The sequence below is a fragment of the Perna viridis genome, chromosome 3 (assembly GCF_037379345.1).
Source record: "Perna viridis isolate PV_CMFRI_1.1 ecotype Kerala chromosome 3, ASM3737934v1, whole genome shotgun sequence".
In the NCBI taxonomy this organism is placed as follows: Eukaryota; Metazoa; Mollusca; class Bivalvia; order Mytilida; family Mytilidae; genus Perna; species Perna viridis.
Window position 1 is genome coordinate 3,488,797 of NC_142447.1, and position 20,074 is coordinate 3,508,870.

The window sequence follows — 20,074 nt, forward strand, 5'->3', positions numbered from 1 at the left end:
TTTATGATTTCCTGACAGCTCTGGGAATATGAACCTATACAATATATCCTCTGAGAAAATCCAAAATAACATACAAGGTGCACATAGTGATGGAATAAATTCACTTGGACTGTGAACAACAAAAAAACAGAACGTGACATTTTGTTTCATTCATTTAATATAAAAAAGACATTTAGATACTAACAGTAACAAAAATATTGCACTTATTCTATACATAAAGTACATAACAACTGTAGAAATATAACAAATGAATATGCTTGGTCCATGTTATAGTTCTGACATACAATATTGTAAGGTCTATATGATAGTTCTGATGTACAATATTGCAAGATATATGTCATAATTCTGACATACAATATCATAAGGTCTATGTCATAGTTCTTGTGTAGAATATTGTAAGATCCATGTTATAGTTCTGACATACAATATTGTATGGTCCATGTTGTAGTTCTGACATACAATATTGTATGGTCCATGTTATAGTTCTAATATACAACATTGTAAGGTCAATGTCATAGTTCTGACATGCAATTTGTAAGGTCTACGTGAAAGTTCTAATGTAAAATATTGTAAGGTCAATGTTATAGTTCTGACATACAATATTGTAAGGTCCATGTCATAGTTCTGACATGAAGTATTATAAGGTCAATGTCATAGTTCTGACATGAAGTATTATAAGGTCAATGTCATAGTTCTTGAGTAGAATATTGTAAGATCCATGTCATAATGCCGGCATGCAATATTGTAAGGGCAATGTCATAGTTCTGATGTAAAATATTGTAAGGTCCATGTTATAGTTCTGACATACAATATTGTCAGATCCATGTCATATTTCTGATGTACAATATTGTAAGGTCTGTGTCATAGTTCTGACATACAATATTGTAAGATCCATGTCATAATTATGACATACATATACACTGTAGTAAGGTCCATGTCTTAGGTCTGATTCACAATATTGTTAAGTCCATTTCAAAGTTCTGATGTACAATACTGTAAGAGCCATGTGGTAATTCTAATGAAAAATATTATAAGGGCCCATGTTGTAGTTCAGACTTACAAGGTCCATAATGTAGTTCTGACATACAATATTGTAAGGCCCATGTCATAGTTCTGACATACAATATTATCAGGCCTATGTTGTAGTTCTGACCACAAGTACATGCAGCATGGATACTACAACCCTCCCCTTTTTTTCTCTACAAACCCCCTTAAGTATAAATCATAAACGTCTTTTACCCTCTTGATATACATTTTCTAGTGAGATATGTTGAGTACAGCAATATTATACTATCAAATATTTTCTTGATTGATGTGCCCTAGGGTTGAATTAAGATATTAATCACCGATATATATTTTTTTTTAGAGAGGGGGTTGTACACAACAAAGTATACGGGTATAACATCCATTCTGCACAAACTTGTGGTTCTGATGTACAATATCGTGACATCCATGCCAGAGTTCTGATGTACAATATCATAAAGTCCATGTCTAAATTCTGTTGTACATCATCATAAGGTCCATGTCATCAAATTGACAAAAAATTCCATTGTGAAAAATCATAGATATCAAATTATACAAATAATGTTAAAAATTGCATCACAATTATTTAATTGTTGTGACTAAATCACAATCACTGTGACAATAACATGATAGCTAGATAAAGAGATGTAGGAGTTGTTCGTCAACTGCAAAAACAAATTCTCAAAAACATTTATTTTAGGGTCGAAAAGCAAAGCTCACAACTACTTTTCATTTTGAAAAATATATGTTGTTATCATAACAATGATAAATTCATTCAGAACCATCTTAATCTGAGAAATGTCAACTCATTTTGAATTATCTCATGCATTAGATAACATCGAGATGTTGAGAAAATTCTTCCTTCCTCTCAATACATAAATATCAAAAGAAAAATTTAATCTCAATGATGCATAAAGGATTTTAAAAAAGGAAAGGTAATTTGTAAATGAAAAAAATATGTACCCTGGTTTCAATGAGACCAATATTTTCAGATTTTAAGTCATGTTATCTGCCCTTACTTCATTAGACTATTTGCTAGAGACAGAGTAATTAAAAAAAGATAGCTAAAGCAGTAAAATTTTCTTCTTATTATTTATCAGTTCCTACATTTCTTTCAAGAAAATAACACATGGCACGCAATTACCAATTTTTGATACAGGTTTTGAAACGCCACTAAGTTATCGGTATTTGGCCAATATGGAAACAGAATAGTGATCCGGTGACTTGCGTTTCCATAGAAGAGGGTCCTTAAGGTCAAAGGGTAAAAAGTGAAACTATACCGACTGCATCGGAAAAAGTAATGGTCTTGTTTCCTGCTATCAGCAAGAAAAAAATTGGATAGGTAGATAGGGAAATTATTTTATTTTTCAAAAACACTTTACACTGAGTCAATTGGGAAATAATCTATACTTTAATTGTCCTTGAGCCAAAATGGCCATGAAATGTTTAGGGTAGGCACAAAAAACTAGGGTAGATAGGGTAGCAGGGAACAGACTATTTTTTGTTTTACAATACTACATAAGGAAACAGTTTCATATCTTTTAAATCACAATTTGTGTCACTATGGTAATATAAAGGCTCAGAGCCATGGGTTATACTTTCAATAATGAAAAGAAAAAAGTTCTGGTGCTGGTGCCACAAAACTTAGAAAAATACTTGTCTGAGAATATTCTTAATAATTTGTGGCATAAAATCTGAAGTTACCATGGAAGTATAGAATTTTTTCAGACTTTCACACATTCTCTTTATATTACCCAATTATTTCTAAGTCATGTGGTGTTGAACCTGTTATTTAGGGATGTTTAATCCTGAGACTTTGTGGCCAGTTTCATAAAATAATCCCATGTTGAGACTTCCCTCAAATCTTAAATTTTTAGTGATTTAATTGGTCAAAATTTATGTTGAGGAAGGATTTGAGGAAAAAAATCTCAGTTTGAGATGTTTAATGACACTAAACCCTGAAAGCATACAATGTTAGCAAAGTGTGCAAAATTTGTTTTTGCATCAGTTTACACCTGTTGAAATAATTCATGATCTCCACTTGTGACTTCTCTTCTCCAAGTGCTGATAAATTCAGGAATTATTTTTATGCATTTATCATAATGATCTTGTTTTACCACAATACAATTTTTAAATATAACAATACTAGCACTGAGAAAAAAAACCACCTTTAGTAATGTAAAAATGTACCAGCAATAATACAATTTTTTTTAAACTGATTTCATCTCACTCATTTTACTCATTAATAAAAATACACAGCAATAATTTCTGAATTTACAATACAATGCTGAGGGTTATATATAGACTTTGTCTTTCAGTCTACCAGTAGATTCAGGTATTATCAGCAGTTGTATTATCAGCAGTTACTGTTCTGGTAATAAAGTTGTCACCCTTATTTTCCCGTCCATTGCTCCAGTCAAGCACATTTGAGTATCTATATTTGGAGACCAATCAACAGTAGTAACTGCAGACTTGTGACCTTTGACCTCCATTATTTTTGTAAATGCTGGATTTTCTCCTGTCTTTATCTATTAAATAAAGAAATTGTCTTCCATAAAAGATGAGGAATGTGATTGACTTATTGTGATTTAACTTCCTTTGGCAGATATTTCATGCACTTCGAGAAAAGAACACTTAGTTAATCAGACAGACTGTGCTTTGTACTTGTCCAATATTTGTTTTTAATTTTTAATCTTTTATTTGCAATCTGTACGTTTGTTATTCTAAAACATCAAGTACCGATACCTTATCCCGGCCTCGTTAACATTAGTATCCTACTAAAATCAACCCAATAAATATAGTTGTTAGTTTTTGTTAATACATTTCATTCACAAAATAATGTGTATAAATCTTAATATATGTCTTTCATTCAATATATAGCATGCTCATATTTCAAAAAACAATATTTGACAAATAGATGTTTTGTCAATAGCAAAATAAACTCTTAAGACAAAAGTGCAGATATACAAGAAAGGTTTTTGATTTGTATAGTATGAAAATGATATTGATGGACTAGTCCAATATACTAAAATGATTTTTTATGAAGAATCAAACCAAAGCAAGGTATGTAACCCATAATCAGACACATTATTGTGCCTTCAATCCAACCAGTAATCACGCTATAATCTATATGCTATGTGCTTGGTGGAAAACCATTGACTACCAAAAGGTTCAGTGATTGAACCCACAGGCTTCCATAGTCTAGACAAGCACCCTACCACAAGACCACAAAGGCAGTATAATCACTCAGAAATATGATTGAAAATTACCTTATAAAGAGAACCAGCAGTCCTATCACATGTTATTAAGTACTGTCCTTCAGAGTCAAAGGAGAATAGTCTCCCTTTAGGAATCTCCTTGCCGGAGGTAAGATTACTTGTCAGGAATGGTAAGGCTGCACCAGGATGGAGGGGAAGCTCCCTGGATTTGTCTGGTTTGTGTATATTCCACTGGTAAAACTTAAAAAAGTTAAGAGATTTTCATTTTCAAAACACATAAACAAATAAATATTGACAGTCATCTTTATATGCTTAAACAAAAAATCAATTGAATAACTGCATCTTCATAACTGACGACCAGGAGACAAGAGGCATACATTTACTCAAACTTGTTTAACCTTACACTTGTGTATAATAATTAAATATGTAATTTTTATAATAGGCCTGATTAGTTGCATTGAATGATCTTCTTAATTATGTTGGTCAGAAAAAGTATCCATTAATCTCCTTGTAAAATAAGATGGAAATGTCGTAAAACAAAATTTTCATCATTTAGATGTGTGAAATGTACAGTAAGTTTCAAATCAATACCTTATCATCAGCCCCCAGACTGTAACACATATTTTCATCTGAACTAAACTGTAGAGACAGCACTTCACCATTGTGTGCATCCCACTGTGATATACAGTTATTCTGCTGCATGTCTGCAGAAGAAAAATAAAGAGTAACTCATGAAGAAAGATGATCAGGGATGATTTTATGAGGTCAACAAAAAAAGTAGAATATGGCAAAATTGGAAGTAAATATAGAGTGAAGAAAAGAATCATTATGGTTAAATCTGGATTTGAAATAGCAGAATTCCGCTAAAAAGTGGAAAAAATCATGTCTTTATGATACATATAAAAATTCAAAACTTTTTAGAACATATACTGTAAATGCACTTTTAATTGTGAATAACAATTCAGCTAGTTTGTCACAATTTTGTTTGTTCATGAACTTTTTTATCAATGGAAAACACTGGAGCAGGCACCCACTCTTATGCTAGTAAACGGCCACACCCTTTTCAAATTTTCTGCATCCACCACAGAATGTACAGTATACCCACCAAACAATCTGATCTTGCCATCAGCTGCCCCAGCCAACAGTAAATGTCCATTGTGATTATATGAACAACAATTAACAGCTACTGGCCCAGGCTCTAGGTTTAACTGTTGCTGTAAAACGAAGGTGGAAAATAAAATATTTTAATTTATTTAATGGCAGAAGTAATGAATTGGGTTCTAAAATTAGCAGTCAATTAGAACTTCAGTGTGAGTCTCATTCCATGTTGAAACAAAGGTTTGTCTTCTTGTTATAATGATGGGTTAGGGTTGATGTCTCTCATTTCATGGGCATCTGTCTATCTGTCAGAGGGGTTTAGAAGTATTTAAGAAAACCTAATAAATTGTAAATTAAAAGTTGAGTTACAATATATATAATTGTGAAATAATGCATGATTTTGATCCTCATTAGGATAAAGCAAAAAATCAAAAGTCAGAAACAAAGATACATTAACAGCACATACTTTACACAAAGCATTACTACTTACTATCATTTTCATTGTTCTGAGATCCCAGTAAGTAAGTTTACCAATCTTCCCTGCATAACCTCCGACCAAGTCAGAACTTCCAGATGCTGACCTTGACCTGTGGACACTGGCTGAACATACAAATGACCCACCAGCAGGGTTGGAACAAAGGGATATGATTCTAAGATAGAAATGTTATGTTGAGATGTCATTAAGTGAAATTGTACATTGCTCAATGTCATTTCATTTACATCTAAATAAAATAATGAATGAGCCTCCAGAGAGTATATTATTTATTAAAAATCAAACAAAAACGGTGATCTTCCAAAACCCTAACAAAATGAACAACTGCCTTGTATCTTGAAAATTAAATGTAACAATTATGTACAAAATCTGAATCATTTAAGCAAATGTAGTCTTTACATAATCACAAGCTTTATCACATGTACATCATATGATAAGATTTCAAGCAATCTGATAACAAGGAGACAGTAATTGACAATCAGTAATCAATATCTGATACCAAATAGTCAATTTCTGTCAACCAGTGGTCAAAATCTGATTACAAATAGTCAGTGTGATTGTGATTATACCTGTAAGTAGTCATGGTAGTCAATATCAAAAATTGAGATTAACAGGAGTAACCATGGTGATTACTATCATAGTAGTTTTGCTTTGTTATGATCATTGTACCACCATGTACTTTCACAGTAATAACTGATGGTGGTTTAACATAACAATAAAACAACCTCTTTATGTCCTACTTACAAATATGAAGTAACAATTACTTTCCTATTTTGATACTGACAATTTTGATGGGTGTATTATCATTCTGTTTATTGGTAATCTAATAATTGCATTTTCAATCATTTTAATGTACTTTTAGCAAAAATTTAGTAGTGTAACAACTAACTATTGGTGAGTGAGGTCATTTTCATTCAAAACTCTAAAGAAGGTCACAATCACTCCCAAAATTTTCCAATATCTTGTCATGTAAGAGAAATAGGAAAATATCTGTCAACAAGATCAACGGGAAAATGTACAAATTATCAATAATTACCTTGGATAACTTGCATCTGCTGAAGCTTCATAAAATGATTTCATTTCCTTTACATCAAACAGTCTGATATTCCCAGACTTGTTACCCAGCAACAGCTAAAATATAAATAGAAAACTACCTTTCAACGGCTTCTTTCAGCTTAAACATTTACACTACAGAACCTCTGAAAGAAATCATCTCCACTCATCATCAGTAAATACCCGTACTCATTTATCATTTAAAAAATCACCATCATATTGCAATAATAAATGTGGTAAAAAAAATCAATTTTTACCAGACATGACAACATATTTGACATGTGTTACTAAATATTGATCATCATGCATTATTTTCCCTTACTCCGAGATAAGTGGAAAAATAAACTCATTTCAAGTCATATTGTATAAGTTATACCTTAAATCCAAGTTTTTACACAGCAATACTTGAATACCAATTCCATTTAATGTAAATTAAAATTAAGACCACATTATCAGTTTTTGACTCTCCAGAGACAATATCCCATAGGAGACCTTTGATCAAGTATCATTTTGGTTTTTGATACTGTCACTACAGGTTGATTATGGAGTTCTCACTGAAACTCCTACAATTTTTCAAATTTCTTTCATCTAATTACCTGTATTACTTCAATCAATTTTTAAGATAAGTTCAAAAGTTTGGAATTTTATGTTAATCTTACCCATCTGTCAGGCTATGTTATCCATTCCATTGACAGGAATGCTGATTTTGACATTTTAGTTTTATGTAAATCTTCCCCATCTGTCAGGCTATGTTATCCTTTCCTTTAACAGGAATGCTAATTTTGACATTTTATGTAAATATTCCCCATCTGTCAGGCTAAGTTGTCCTATCCATTGACAGGAATGCTGATTTAGACATTATAGTGTTATGTAAATCTTATCCATCTGTCAGGCTATGTTGTCCACTCCATTAACAAGAATGCTGATTTTGACATTATAGTTTTATGTAAATCTTACCCATCTATCAGACTTTGTTGTCCACTCCATTGACAAAAATGCAGATTTTGACATAACTGTGGCAGCAGTAGCAGGCTGTGGGCTCCAATTCCAAACTCTGTACAAAAGAAAGTAGACATTGACTTAAAACAAAGTTGATATGTGAAACAAACAAAAGTATTTTTCAGCATAGGACTCATTGTGCCAAAACTGCATACTAAATTACAAGTCATTCTCATGAAGGGTTCTCAAGGTTTAACTGATTAAGATCTACGGGATACACATATGTGGCACATATGTGCAGACAGACAAACAGACATAAAACATTTTTCTTGCCACAGGTGACAAGAGATAGGGATTCTTGAACACTATCAAATGTTATAATACAATAAACAATAATAATCAAAGTAAAAAAACAATGATTGATTGATTGATTGATAGTAGTTGAATCTCCTATGGCAGATGTTTCATGCATTTTGAGATTAACGTTTAATCAATCGAACAGACCCTGTTTTGTACTACGCGTTGGGACACTAAATGTGTAATGTGCTAGCACACAGAAGCATCAGCCTATAAGAAGGCATGTTTCCCCACTAACTCTGTTTCCTACATGCAAAGTGCTTGGCAGAGAAGTGGTGATTACTTACAAAGACTTATTAAGAGAAGTTGGTACATACACTGATTCAAAAATTAACCCTTCCAAAACCTATCTTTCAAATTATTTTAAAGTTTTAATTTAGCCTCTTTCCATATGACCTACTCTGGGTATGCTCCACTCAGGAAAAAACATATAAGAACTTTCTTTTTCCAAATCATCATTAAAATTGATATTCTGCAATGATACATACTTGACAATACCATCTACATCCACACTGGCTATATACTGTCCAGTATTACTGAATTTGCTGTAAGATATGGCTGACCGGTGTTCCATGTAATCTTCCTATAAGGTGAAAACATTAAGACAAAATGGAAATGCAATACAAAAAAACTCTCTTTGACAAATCTAAAAAGGCAACCATATAGACTCAGTAGAATGAATGGTTTAAGGGTATGGATCTGATCAATTTCAAATTGTTTGGAAAAAAATCAGTTTATCAGGATTGTTCCCACCCCCTTTTGAAATGATTGTTTGTTTGTTTGTTTGTTGGGGTTTAATGTCCGAGCAGCAATATTTCAGCTTTATTCAGACGATGAACATGAAATTGATGATGAAAATGAACATGAAATGATGATGAAATGAAAAAGGGATGGGACACAAGGATAATGGGGTTGAAAAATTTTGATTGCCACTGGAAATAGGGAGAGGTGGGTAGGGTCGGGCAATTTAGCCTCCTGTGGCGGAGCCCTATGGTTCCTACTCCGGAAGAATACCACAGTAGGGTTCTTTAACGTGCGAGGAACGTGGCATCTTTCCCAACACGGTGCACCACTATGGTTTGCGGTCAGGTTTTCTGTATTATAGCCTGACAACCCCAGCATGTAACACGCCAGGGGTACCCCATTCCACCACCTGGGGCACACATCCCAGTTGTTCTGTAAGCGCCCTAGCCCCCGGCTAGGGTTCTGAGCACTATTTAGTCGCCTTTTACGACAAGCTTAGCGCTGCTGCAAGCCTATTCTTTTAACACCCGGACCTGCACGGGGCTTTTGAAATGAGTAATTTTTTTTATATAAAAAATTTTCGAAATTAATAGATGCATAATGTTTTTATTTGGAACTGTAAAGTGCTTAAAAATAATCAGATTACCAGCCCAACTTAACAAATATAACAACTATCAAAGTTTATAAAGTGTAAAACATACCTGACTTAGTAGCAAAAATGGACATTTATCTGTTTCATCTGTAAATAAAATACGAATTGAATGGTCAAAACAATCTAGCAAATGATAGAATACATTTAATTTTTGTATATTGCTCAACTAAGAAAGAAGAACAAGCTCATTTCCCTTGGACTTCAATTACATCAAACCCTTGAGTTTGATTATCTCCCCTTGTAAAAATCAATCAGTTATTTTCTTACTATCCACCTTCATGCCAATCTAAAGACCATTATCATTTCAGGGGCTGCTCTGGCTTCCAAAATTCTGTTGCCAGTTTTTTCTCCAATTTTCAGATCTTAGAGCAAAAATGGATGCCAAAAAATTTTTTCTAATTTTTAAAATATGACAGTATTAAGTCAACTGATGAGTTATCATCGTCAATTCATAAAAATAACCTCTTCATTCATGACATACATGTACCCAAGATTTACTCTTGATGTATGTATAAAGCTGGTTTTTAGCTCTAGTCTTAATCTGGATCTATAACCATCAGTCACTTTTCATATGCAAAATAATAAAGTACTACTCCTAAAACAGGTGTTTTATTTCTATCAAGGACTTAATAAAAAAATCAGTACGTCAGTATAGTCATTTGCTGCTTTTACTCCGTGACCAGTGCATTCAGGAAAAATAAGGCCAATTAAAAATAATTACTTGTTCCTAAGGCCCGCCATTTTTTCTTTTAAGTAATCTATCTAATAAAATAAAACAACAAAGCACCACTGTCACTTTTTCCGAGCAATAAAAAATTAAATAAGTTTAATGACCTAATGTGATAATAATGCAGAAGATTTCCGTCTTTAGCTTCACAAGTTAGTCAAGAGCTGAACAGAAACTATTTTACTAACAACTGATAGACTGTTTATGCCATGCAAAAAAAACATGACCAGGGATCAGACAAACAGCCTTTCACCATGGATAAATGTATTTGGTCACTGCCAAGTCCTACGAAAAAAGGTAATCAGAGTATCTCTGAAAGAAGACATGACAAGGGGATATTTCATAGGTTTCAAGGTGAAATAGCACATGAAATGTTTGTCCCCCATTTTTTTAAAGTCTCATGATTAAAAAAAAAAAGGAAAACAATAATACAAAACAGATCTTCCTTTTATGAAGACACATATTCAAGGGTTTCTAAGATTTTAGCATTATATAGATAGACAAACAGATGGACAGTTGTATCACAAGAATCACCCATCAAAAGAAAAGTTAATCGTACAAAGATAAGGGGAAGGCAAAGAGCCGAACAAAAACTTTAAACTGCATGAAGATATTTTTACCTGAACAGGCAACATCTTTGACAGGTGGAGTGTCTGGAACTGGCTGACTTTGTGACCTTTGAATTACTTCTGAAGAAGTTTCAACTTTAACTGTTACATCTCCTTTTGAAGGGATTGGTGTTTCACCTATGCTGAAAGCCTACAAAGATAGCAATTAAAAATGAAAATTAAGTCATTGATATCTAGCGGTATGGGCTTGAGAAAAAAAGTGTTGAAACTATTTACTGTAAAAAAAATAGACAGCAAATTTAAAACTATTTTAAATACTATATTGATTTTTTTAGCTGTATGTGGATACAAATACTATTTCATTATTTAAACCTTTTAGATCTATATAAAATAAATCAAGAAAAAATGGAGTTTTTAAATATAATTTTTATGAAAGTTTCAATATTTCAAACATATATGGTTACTCAAAATACAGATATCAAGTCCATTGCTTTCAAAATACATTTGGTGGCTCTAAAATTAACAAAACCTTTTGATTGGGTCTTTTTGGCTTAACTCCTCCTCCTAGTAACTCCTGCCTCTCTTTTACATGGTCCTTCTGTCTAGATTGAATCTTATGCTTGGCAGACAACACTTCATTGCTGGCCTCAAGGGACAATGGCTTACAATGCTCAGTAACAGAGGTCATTTCATGACCCTGAGAAGCCTCTTTTGAGGATTTAGTTTTTGCATTAATGTCTTTAGATGTACTTCTGATGGCAGGTGCTTTGGCATTTGTAGATGGTGGTTTTGTTCGAACATTATTAGATGTTTTTGATTGAGTAATTCCTGATGATGTTTTCCCCTGAGTATTACTGACAAGTTTCATTCCTCTCTGTCGAGTTACTGGAGATGAACCATATTGAACCTCAGCCATAGAAGGTTCTGGTATCTTGCTCAGAGAAGGCTCAGACTTTTTAATAGGCTTGCTACCTGGCTTTTTACTAGCTAACGGTGAGGCAGGTATCCTGAAAAACTTTCTACCACCAGTTTTCTGTGGCTTTTCTTCTGGTTCTTGGAAATCATCATCACTTGAAAAGTAAAGACAGGATATATGTTTGAACAACAGTTGCAAAACAAAAAATAAACTGAACTTTGTTTTAAGGAGGTAGACCTAGGGTAAGGGACATAACTCCTGAAATCAGTGATATGTTTGTATCATAATCAATTTCACCAAAGCCTTTCAATCTTTCTTCTGAAACAGAATGAAATCAAGATGCTTTGATGCTTACATGAGACTGATATAGAATGGTGAATACTACTGTTCCCAATAATTTGTAAGAGTTATGTCCCTTACCCTAGGTCTACCTCCTTAACTCAGAAATTATAGTCACTTTTAAAAATCTGTAACTTAAATGTTAAAGAAAACATTCCTGACAAAATTTGTAGTTAAAGAAGTACTAAAAATATTGCAGGTTAATACATTTGAAAATATAAGTACACAGGATTGAAAGGATCAGTACAATGTAATATCGTTTGGGTTACCAATTTAGTAGATTTTAATAGTTTCATGAAATTCTGTTTCTCGATATGCAATCTTTACATAAAAAACTATGATGATCTTATGAAGTTTAGAACATTGAAACTCCACAAAAAAGAAAATTGGACTAACCATGAAAACAGAAACTATAAATAAAAGTATTTTTTTCATTACTCTTAACAATGACAAAAAAAAAGACAATAAATGACATCCTGCCATTTTGTGTAGTATATGATATTCATGGACAATGATTATGTAGGATTAACAGATAAAACTTAAATTCTTTAGTTTTCAAAGACAGATAACTCAAATTCATTTAAATAAAAATTGGGGGTAAGACTTAAAATGGCAGTAACTTGTTTGTAAATAATCCCATCACACTGAAATTCAAACTTGATATTGATTTCATTATACTTAATATCTACACAAAGTTGGACAGAAAACCTAAAAAAATAATACCTACAAAACTGATTTATTTAATGCTAAACATTTTTTTGAAAGTGCAAAAATTGATACCGGCGAAATACATTCAATTGGCAGAATCCACAAAAAATAGCAACCGTGAAAATCAATATGATTACAATATCTGAAAAGTTATCATTGAGGGATGGACAGACAAAACACGCAATTTAAGGAGAGTATTGCATAATACCTCGCCACTTCATCAGTAAAATTTGTATGGCAGGTTATAAAAATGAGCTTGTTTAAAACAGAAACTTCAATTTTAACCTGGTTACTGTAAAAATCATACAAATAAATGTCCACATAACCTTGTGTATACCACTGTTATGTCATTTCAATCTTATACTTACTCTTCAAATCCTGAGAAATCATAGCACAGTTCTAAGGAGTGTGCAGCTCTATTTAAACCCTCAATGGTATCAGAATCACTTCTTTTGTGGACTGTCGGAGCATTGCCAGGCTGGTTACCAAATCTTAACTAAAAGATATAAACATAGTGCACATTTACATGTTTTTGCCAGGGGAGATAAAATTAAGTAGCAGTCAGGATGTGATTAATTTATCTTTAAAACCCACCAAACTATCTTTATTGCTTACTCAGGAACACTTACAGGTGGTTACATAACCAGTCTTAGTTTGCTATTCTGTTGTTACCCTTTTGAGATAAAAATTATAGAAATTGTTAGAAATTGGCACTTACAAGAGTTATGGTTCTTGAATAGGTTAGCTTTGGTTGATTTTAGTTGGAGATAAATATACAGACCTAAATACAAAAAAGGCTATCCAAAAAAAATAAAGCACATGTCAACTAAAAAGGCATTGCCTGTTCAGTACGTTTTTCTACACAATGAATCGCCTTTACCATAGACAGTGTCTGAATTCTTTATGGACTGCCGATACAAAGTAAATGTGCTTATTATTTCATGAACCTTGACATAAAGATAAATTCAAAAGTAGATTGGCAACAATAATAAATTTTTTTCTGGCATTAAATGTCTATCAAAAAACTATAAATACTACTTACCTGATTCTTTAATTTTTCATTTTCTTCTTGTAAATCTTTCATTCTTCTGTACTCTATGTCAAAGTTCAATAAATTGGGACAAGGTATAATATGTTAAGGAATCTACGCACAAAATGCAGGTACATAAAATTATACAAACAGTGGACTAAGACATGGTTTATTACTCATTAAAAAACATCTGATAATCTTCACTTGATATTTGAAATTACTCATACAAATTAATTTTAATTCCTATTGGAGAAAAATTCAGTCATATAATGGGAAAAATTTCCATGAGACAAAGAATTCAACTGTCTAAAACATGATCCCAAAAACAGTAAGATTGATTAATAAATTGATTGATCGATTGTAGTTTGACAATGAATGGAAGGTATTTCATGCAAGTTGAAATGAGAAATTTTGTTCAACTGAACAGACTCTTCTTTGTACAAGTCCAATATTTTGAGCCAGATTTTTTTCAACAACTTCAAGGTACTCTGACATATTATTCTGACTCCCAGCATACAAATGCTATGACAAAGCTGGGGACCAATCTACAAACTTAGGCTTATACAAGGGTGGTTCAGACTCCTGCAGTGGTGTGAGAATACTCCTATGAGACCATATGTCCCGTAGTTTGTTTTTTTTATTTTATGAAAAAGCAAGATTTAATACACAACAAAAACAGAAATATATTTAAAAGGATATGCATAGTCTGTATAATTACACTGAGGAAGTTAAAAAGTGAGAGAAAAAAGGTGTCCTGCCATTGTTTAGTAAAATACATTGCATAGTTCTTGTTTTCTTCTGGATTCTTTATAAATGGGAAAGCTGAAACATAATAGAAAATAAATTACAATGATCCACCTACATGTAACATCATAAATTCAAAAAATTAAATCTTAAACCAGATTTCCAACTCATGATACATGTACAATGTATGGTGAATGTCTTATTATTTGTGCTCTCAAGAGCCCCATGATACATGTATGTACCAATAATTAAGAGTTTTCTAAATTCCATAAGAACATGTAAGTAGAATTTTGACATTGTGAAATTATTAAAGCATGTAAGCTTTGAATGTAAATGTAAATTTAATACTTCTTTAAGAATTCTATTTCGTGGTTCGAGTCTACCAGGATACATGTACGTGTATCTATAATATATAAGTACTCCACAATCTTAAGTACTTTCACAGTAAGACAATGGTACATATATTTTAAAATTAGAAAATCAGAAAAATTATATGAACAGGTTCTTATTTTCAACTGTAACCAACTGTAAACAATTACCCTTGAAAGACAGACAAGCTGAAAAACTAAAAACAAAAGTTAATGTGAATGGTCCAATACCAGTAATATATGTGCATTTAAAAAAAATTAAAACAATCCCTATGACATTTTATCCAAATATGTACATTAATTCGTGACAATCGATTTCCAAGATTTGTCATTTGACATATTGTGAAAAAAAATCAAACTCCTGGTATTCATTTTTCAAAAAAGGAAACAAATGTCATAGGCTCAATTTCAAATAGCTCAACTGAACTGCTCCAAAGCTCATGTTTCAAGGTTTTTACTTAAGTGGCGGCAGATTGCATACTTTGTCAGAATACAACCTCTGTCCTATTCTAAGGCAGATGAAAATTCTGCACATACCAAACCAATCTTTAAATTCAGCCTGGTTTTGTATTTCTGGTGTCATCTTTTCAAAAAACTCCACAATCCTATCTCGTCTATTTGTCTGATAAGCATTTATGACATAGAACTTAAACAATCCGACTTCAAGTTTCCTAACAGCTCCAAGGTATCTCATCTCAAGCCTTCTGAAAAATTTGTGGTTCAAAAACCCCCAGTATTCACGTAAGTTGGCTAAGTCAAAGTTCAAGGCATAGGACTGCAACTGCTCCAAGATTTTGTCAGCCTATAAACAACAAAAGATCAAGGATGTCATTTATATTATATTATTTATATTATATTTATTGCACTGCATTATTCATTTAGGAACAGAATTATATGAATTTCAGATGTCAAATCATGTTTTTGACAACTGTAGATTTATTCTAAAATATGTTGTTTACATTTTTGTTGTTAATGTTATATAGACGTTATAGAACATGTTGCTAAGTTTGACTTGTGCTTGTGTGTCATATACATATAAAGATGCATTAAGCAATGCTTCAGTGCTTAATTTAATGTATTTTTAAAACTATGAATGAAAACATTTCATTAAGGAATGCCTTAGATATTGACTTTAGCTGAACCTTAAGTATTTATTGAATAGAATAAGACCAACATGCCTGGAAAACAGCAAAAACATGTACATTTGTAAGTGTCTTCAATATGTATATAAACACTAATAAAAAAAAACTACATTGTGGGTTACAAATTTCAATGTGTAATTCCCAAATACATGTACTGCTGGAAAAATGGCTTAGTTCAACATACTCAAAATGGAGGGGAAAAAATTATCAAACTTGTCTATGATAGGTGCATATCTTCAATATGTACATGTATATAATTACTGTGTATAGTCTGAATAATATTGCTTAAATAATTTTTGAGTTACAGATTACACAAAGTGAGTACCCATTAATTCTAACAATGGATGGATGGGCTATAAAACCTGCTGTCATCATTGGTGATGCAGATAAAAATGATAAAAACCTATAAAGCATGAATATATTAAGGATAAATTCTGAGCTATAGGGCAAACGTTTAATATATAATGTACCTCTACCAGAATAGAATGTCATAGAAGCTAGTGTATATATGTACATATCTGGATTACGAAGCCAAGCAGGTCTAAATCTTGGAAAGGGAGGGGTCATTTCCATATGATCTTGGTGGGGAAATGCAGCTGGAACTCTGAAGACCCCCTCCCCCTTTATCCAATTCATATATTTCAGATTTCAGAAACATATACATTTAAATGTACACGTACTTATTCATTATTCCTCAGAAATATTCACATAATTTTTTTTGTGAACTTCAACAAGGCATTGATGAGAAAATCTAACAGATATTGGGAATATACATGTATGTGTCTCTTACCTGGCTGCTGAAAGATACAAGTACCATCATCCATTTAAATCTTTCCTAATTGTTCATCAATTGATTTGTCAGACAGGGGTGGATCCAGACACTTTGAAAGAGTATTCAAGGGAACCAAGATTCAAGCAGAAATCAAACGAATGTAATCCAGGGACAAAGACCAGACATGGAAAACAGACAACCACAACAAAGAACATAAAGTAGCTAAAATAATACATACAAAGAAACAGAAGTAAATGAGCAACATGGACTTCACTAAGAACTGGAAGCATGGACCAGGTGCACCGTTAGGGTAAGCGTCCTCTGCTTTTCTAGAAACACACACCGAGTTGCTCATAAAAAGTCAAGGCCGGGGTAGACAAAAGAGGAAAGGAAAACTATGACACACTGAACAAATCAGTTTTCATGGTGCAGATGGATACACCATAACAATCCACAAGTTTATAATGACGACCATAAAACTTCTGTAGTGATGACTTCAATCTTGTACTGTAGCAACATGACCCTGTTCAAGAAGCCTGATTGTAAGAAGTCTAGTGCGACATAACGGACGGGTCCCTGCAAAAGTTCCTCAAAAAGTGGGGAGGGGGATGCTAGGACATTATTTACTATTTTTTTTTGTCAATTTAACACGTGAAAATGACAATTTTCCAATACATAGGAGGGGTACCAACCCCTGGATCCTCCACTGTCAGATTTGTTTGTGGTGCTGTGAAAGTGACCTTTTAATATATTAGTAACAAGTGTAAGTAATTTAGTGCTTATCATATATCCCATCTAAAATTTAGTTACATGTACCTACTAGTATGTTATCCAGCCAGAAACCACTACCTTTTCTGGTGACTCATCCCTAGTATTTACAATGTAGGAAGTGATCCCTGATCCAAAACCCCCAAGGTCTAGACTAGCAGACTGTGTTGGTCCCCAATATATACATTGTAAGTTAATGAATGGACATATGACACATCTCCAGTTGGCATGTACTTGGAAATGAACCATAATAAATTATCCATTAAAAGCAATGAACAAAAACTTTCAATAAACACTATCCATCTTTATTATAAATCAAAAATTTGTTCACAATTTGAAATAAATCTGTAGTTTCAAAGAATATTGATTATCAACATGCAGCTAAATATGACAATGTTGTAATACACAATGCATGAATCACATGATTTTGGCAGCTCTCAAATTAGCAGCAACATTTCAAAATTGCTTGGTTAAGGCTACAGTTGCACAAAATTACAGGTCTATGGCAAGAACTTCTCCCTTGACCAGTATTATATGTATATAGGCAGTATAGTACAAATGGGTGCAGGACGTTTCGTAACCTGGTCATTTCATACCAGGTCGTTTCTTACCTCAGTTGAGACGTTTCGTACCTAGGTAAATTTCAAAGTGGGATGTTTCGTACCTGGGTTATATCACACAGAGACGTTTAATACCTATTGTTTAACATACAGCATTGTTATTTTTAGAGGGTCATTATAGATTACTACGTTAATGTTCGCTCCTTCACAGTTATTTTCTATCAAATTATCTCTTACCTTTAAGATTCATCTAAATGATTTGAAAAATATGACCGTAGCCAGTGCAGTTTGAAAACTTTTAAAGGTTAGCTGACATATTAAAGCAAAATGCATTTTATGTTTCAGACAATAGAAATTATTTGTGTATTGTTGCAATTCATTTTTTTTTTCGAAGTTACAAAAGTGGTCAAAATTAACAAAGTTGTGAAAAATCTGAAAGATATTCACCTCCGGTGTTGTCTGAAACATAAAATGCATTAAGATTTCATATATCTAGGTGCATTTACCCTTTAAAAGTTTTCACCTTGTACTGGTTTATCTGTACTCAAGTTTTCGAGGTGTAAATACGGCTATATTTTTCATGTGATATTAATAAACATGACCATGTCTTCACAATCTTGCTTTATGTTGGGAAGAGTTTGCCCAGGTATGGAACATCTCACTATGAAATTTAACCCAGGTACGAAACATTCCACTTTGAAATTTACCCAGGTACGAAACATCTCAATTGAGGTACAAATCAATTTGGTATGAAACGACCAGGTTACAAAACGTCTAGCATTCAGTACAATTACTACAAATGATACATTCTCTCTACTGTGTTAATCTACTTGAACTGATAGAAAGCACTATATGGGTATGCAAATAATACCAACATTAAAGAATAACTAGTGGCAAGTTAATAAAGACAACTAGTCTTCAGATCAATCATAAACAAAAATTTTTATAGAAAAAATATCAGTTTTTAATAGCAAACCAAAGTCCAGTTACAGTTTATCTCAGGACTTTCAGACATTCAAGATTTAACCAAAAGTTTGAGACAAGAAAACAAACACAGACTCCCAACGTTTACAATTGCCTTCTCCCTAGCGTCCTCGTTGCCTCAAAGCCAAAGGGAAGAAAATATGGTTTTGCCGAACGAGTGAGATGAAAACGATAAGGTGTTTTGACAGATAAGTAGGCGTGACAAAGAAAACAAACAATTACCCGGAGTCCCTTTTCTTTGTCATTCTTCAGTTCTGCGTCAAACTGTCTCAGTGTGGTGATCATTCCACGAAATAACAAATAATCTTTGACTAGCTCATCAACTCTGCTAGTAGCAGAAGCCATTGTTGTCTAACACAACGAAAACACCAGAAAAGTTCCGAAAAAATAAAATACGAAGTAAGTTATTGTTAAAACCGCGGGAATTACGAAAACAAAGTACACTTGTTCCTTGATCTGTGATTAGTGACAGTATTTTTCCAGTTAAGAAAAACAGTTGAAAAACCAAGATTAATTAACATCTAACTGTAGTCAATTTTAGACAAAATAGTATGTATTTCTGTTTAATTTTGTACTTGAGCTCAGTGAGTGTCCCTGTTGAGACCTGTAATTAATTAAATTACAAATTCAGGAAGAACAAGAAAACATTTACTATCTGAGAGTTCTTAATTAACAGACTTCAATTGTTTAATCAGGGATATTCTTTTATCAACTTTTGAAAAAAGCACTCTTCCTGGTCTTGGTAGCTTGCCACATGATCTCTATCAGGGGCGTAGCTAGGCCTGTTTTATTTGTACGCAAAATTACGGCGAGGGGTCTTGGGGGGGGGGGGAGGTTCGCTCAAGGCCCCAGTGAGTCATTGCATAAAAC

General features: G+C 32.9%; 1 protein-coding gene across 1 annotated transcript; it reads right to left on the minus strand.

Annotated features, from left to right (window-relative positions):
• Window positions 1–139: 139 nt before the first annotated feature.
• LOC148620688 (WD repeat-containing protein 91-like) lies at window positions 140–19,716 on the minus strand. Its single transcript, XM_088574384.1, has 16 exons — window positions 19,427–19,716; window positions 15,516–15,780; window positions 14,566–14,688; window positions 13,879–13,961; window positions 13,205–13,332; window positions 11,403–11,943; window positions 10,925–11,063; window positions 9,627–9,664; window positions 8,670–8,764; window positions 7,843–7,939; window positions 6,869–6,963; window positions 5,830–5,989; window positions 5,347–5,455; window positions 4,833–4,945; window positions 4,293–4,481; window positions 140–3,551 (listed from the first exon to the last, which is right to left on the minus strand). The coding sequence occupies exons 1-16, from the start codon at window positions 19,547–19,549 to the stop codon at window positions 3,387–3,389; spliced, it is 2,463 nt and encodes an 820-aa protein (XP_088430510.1). The 5' UTR covers window positions 19,550–19,716; the 3' UTR covers window positions 140–3,386.
• Window positions 19,717–20,074: the final 358 nt, after the last annotated feature.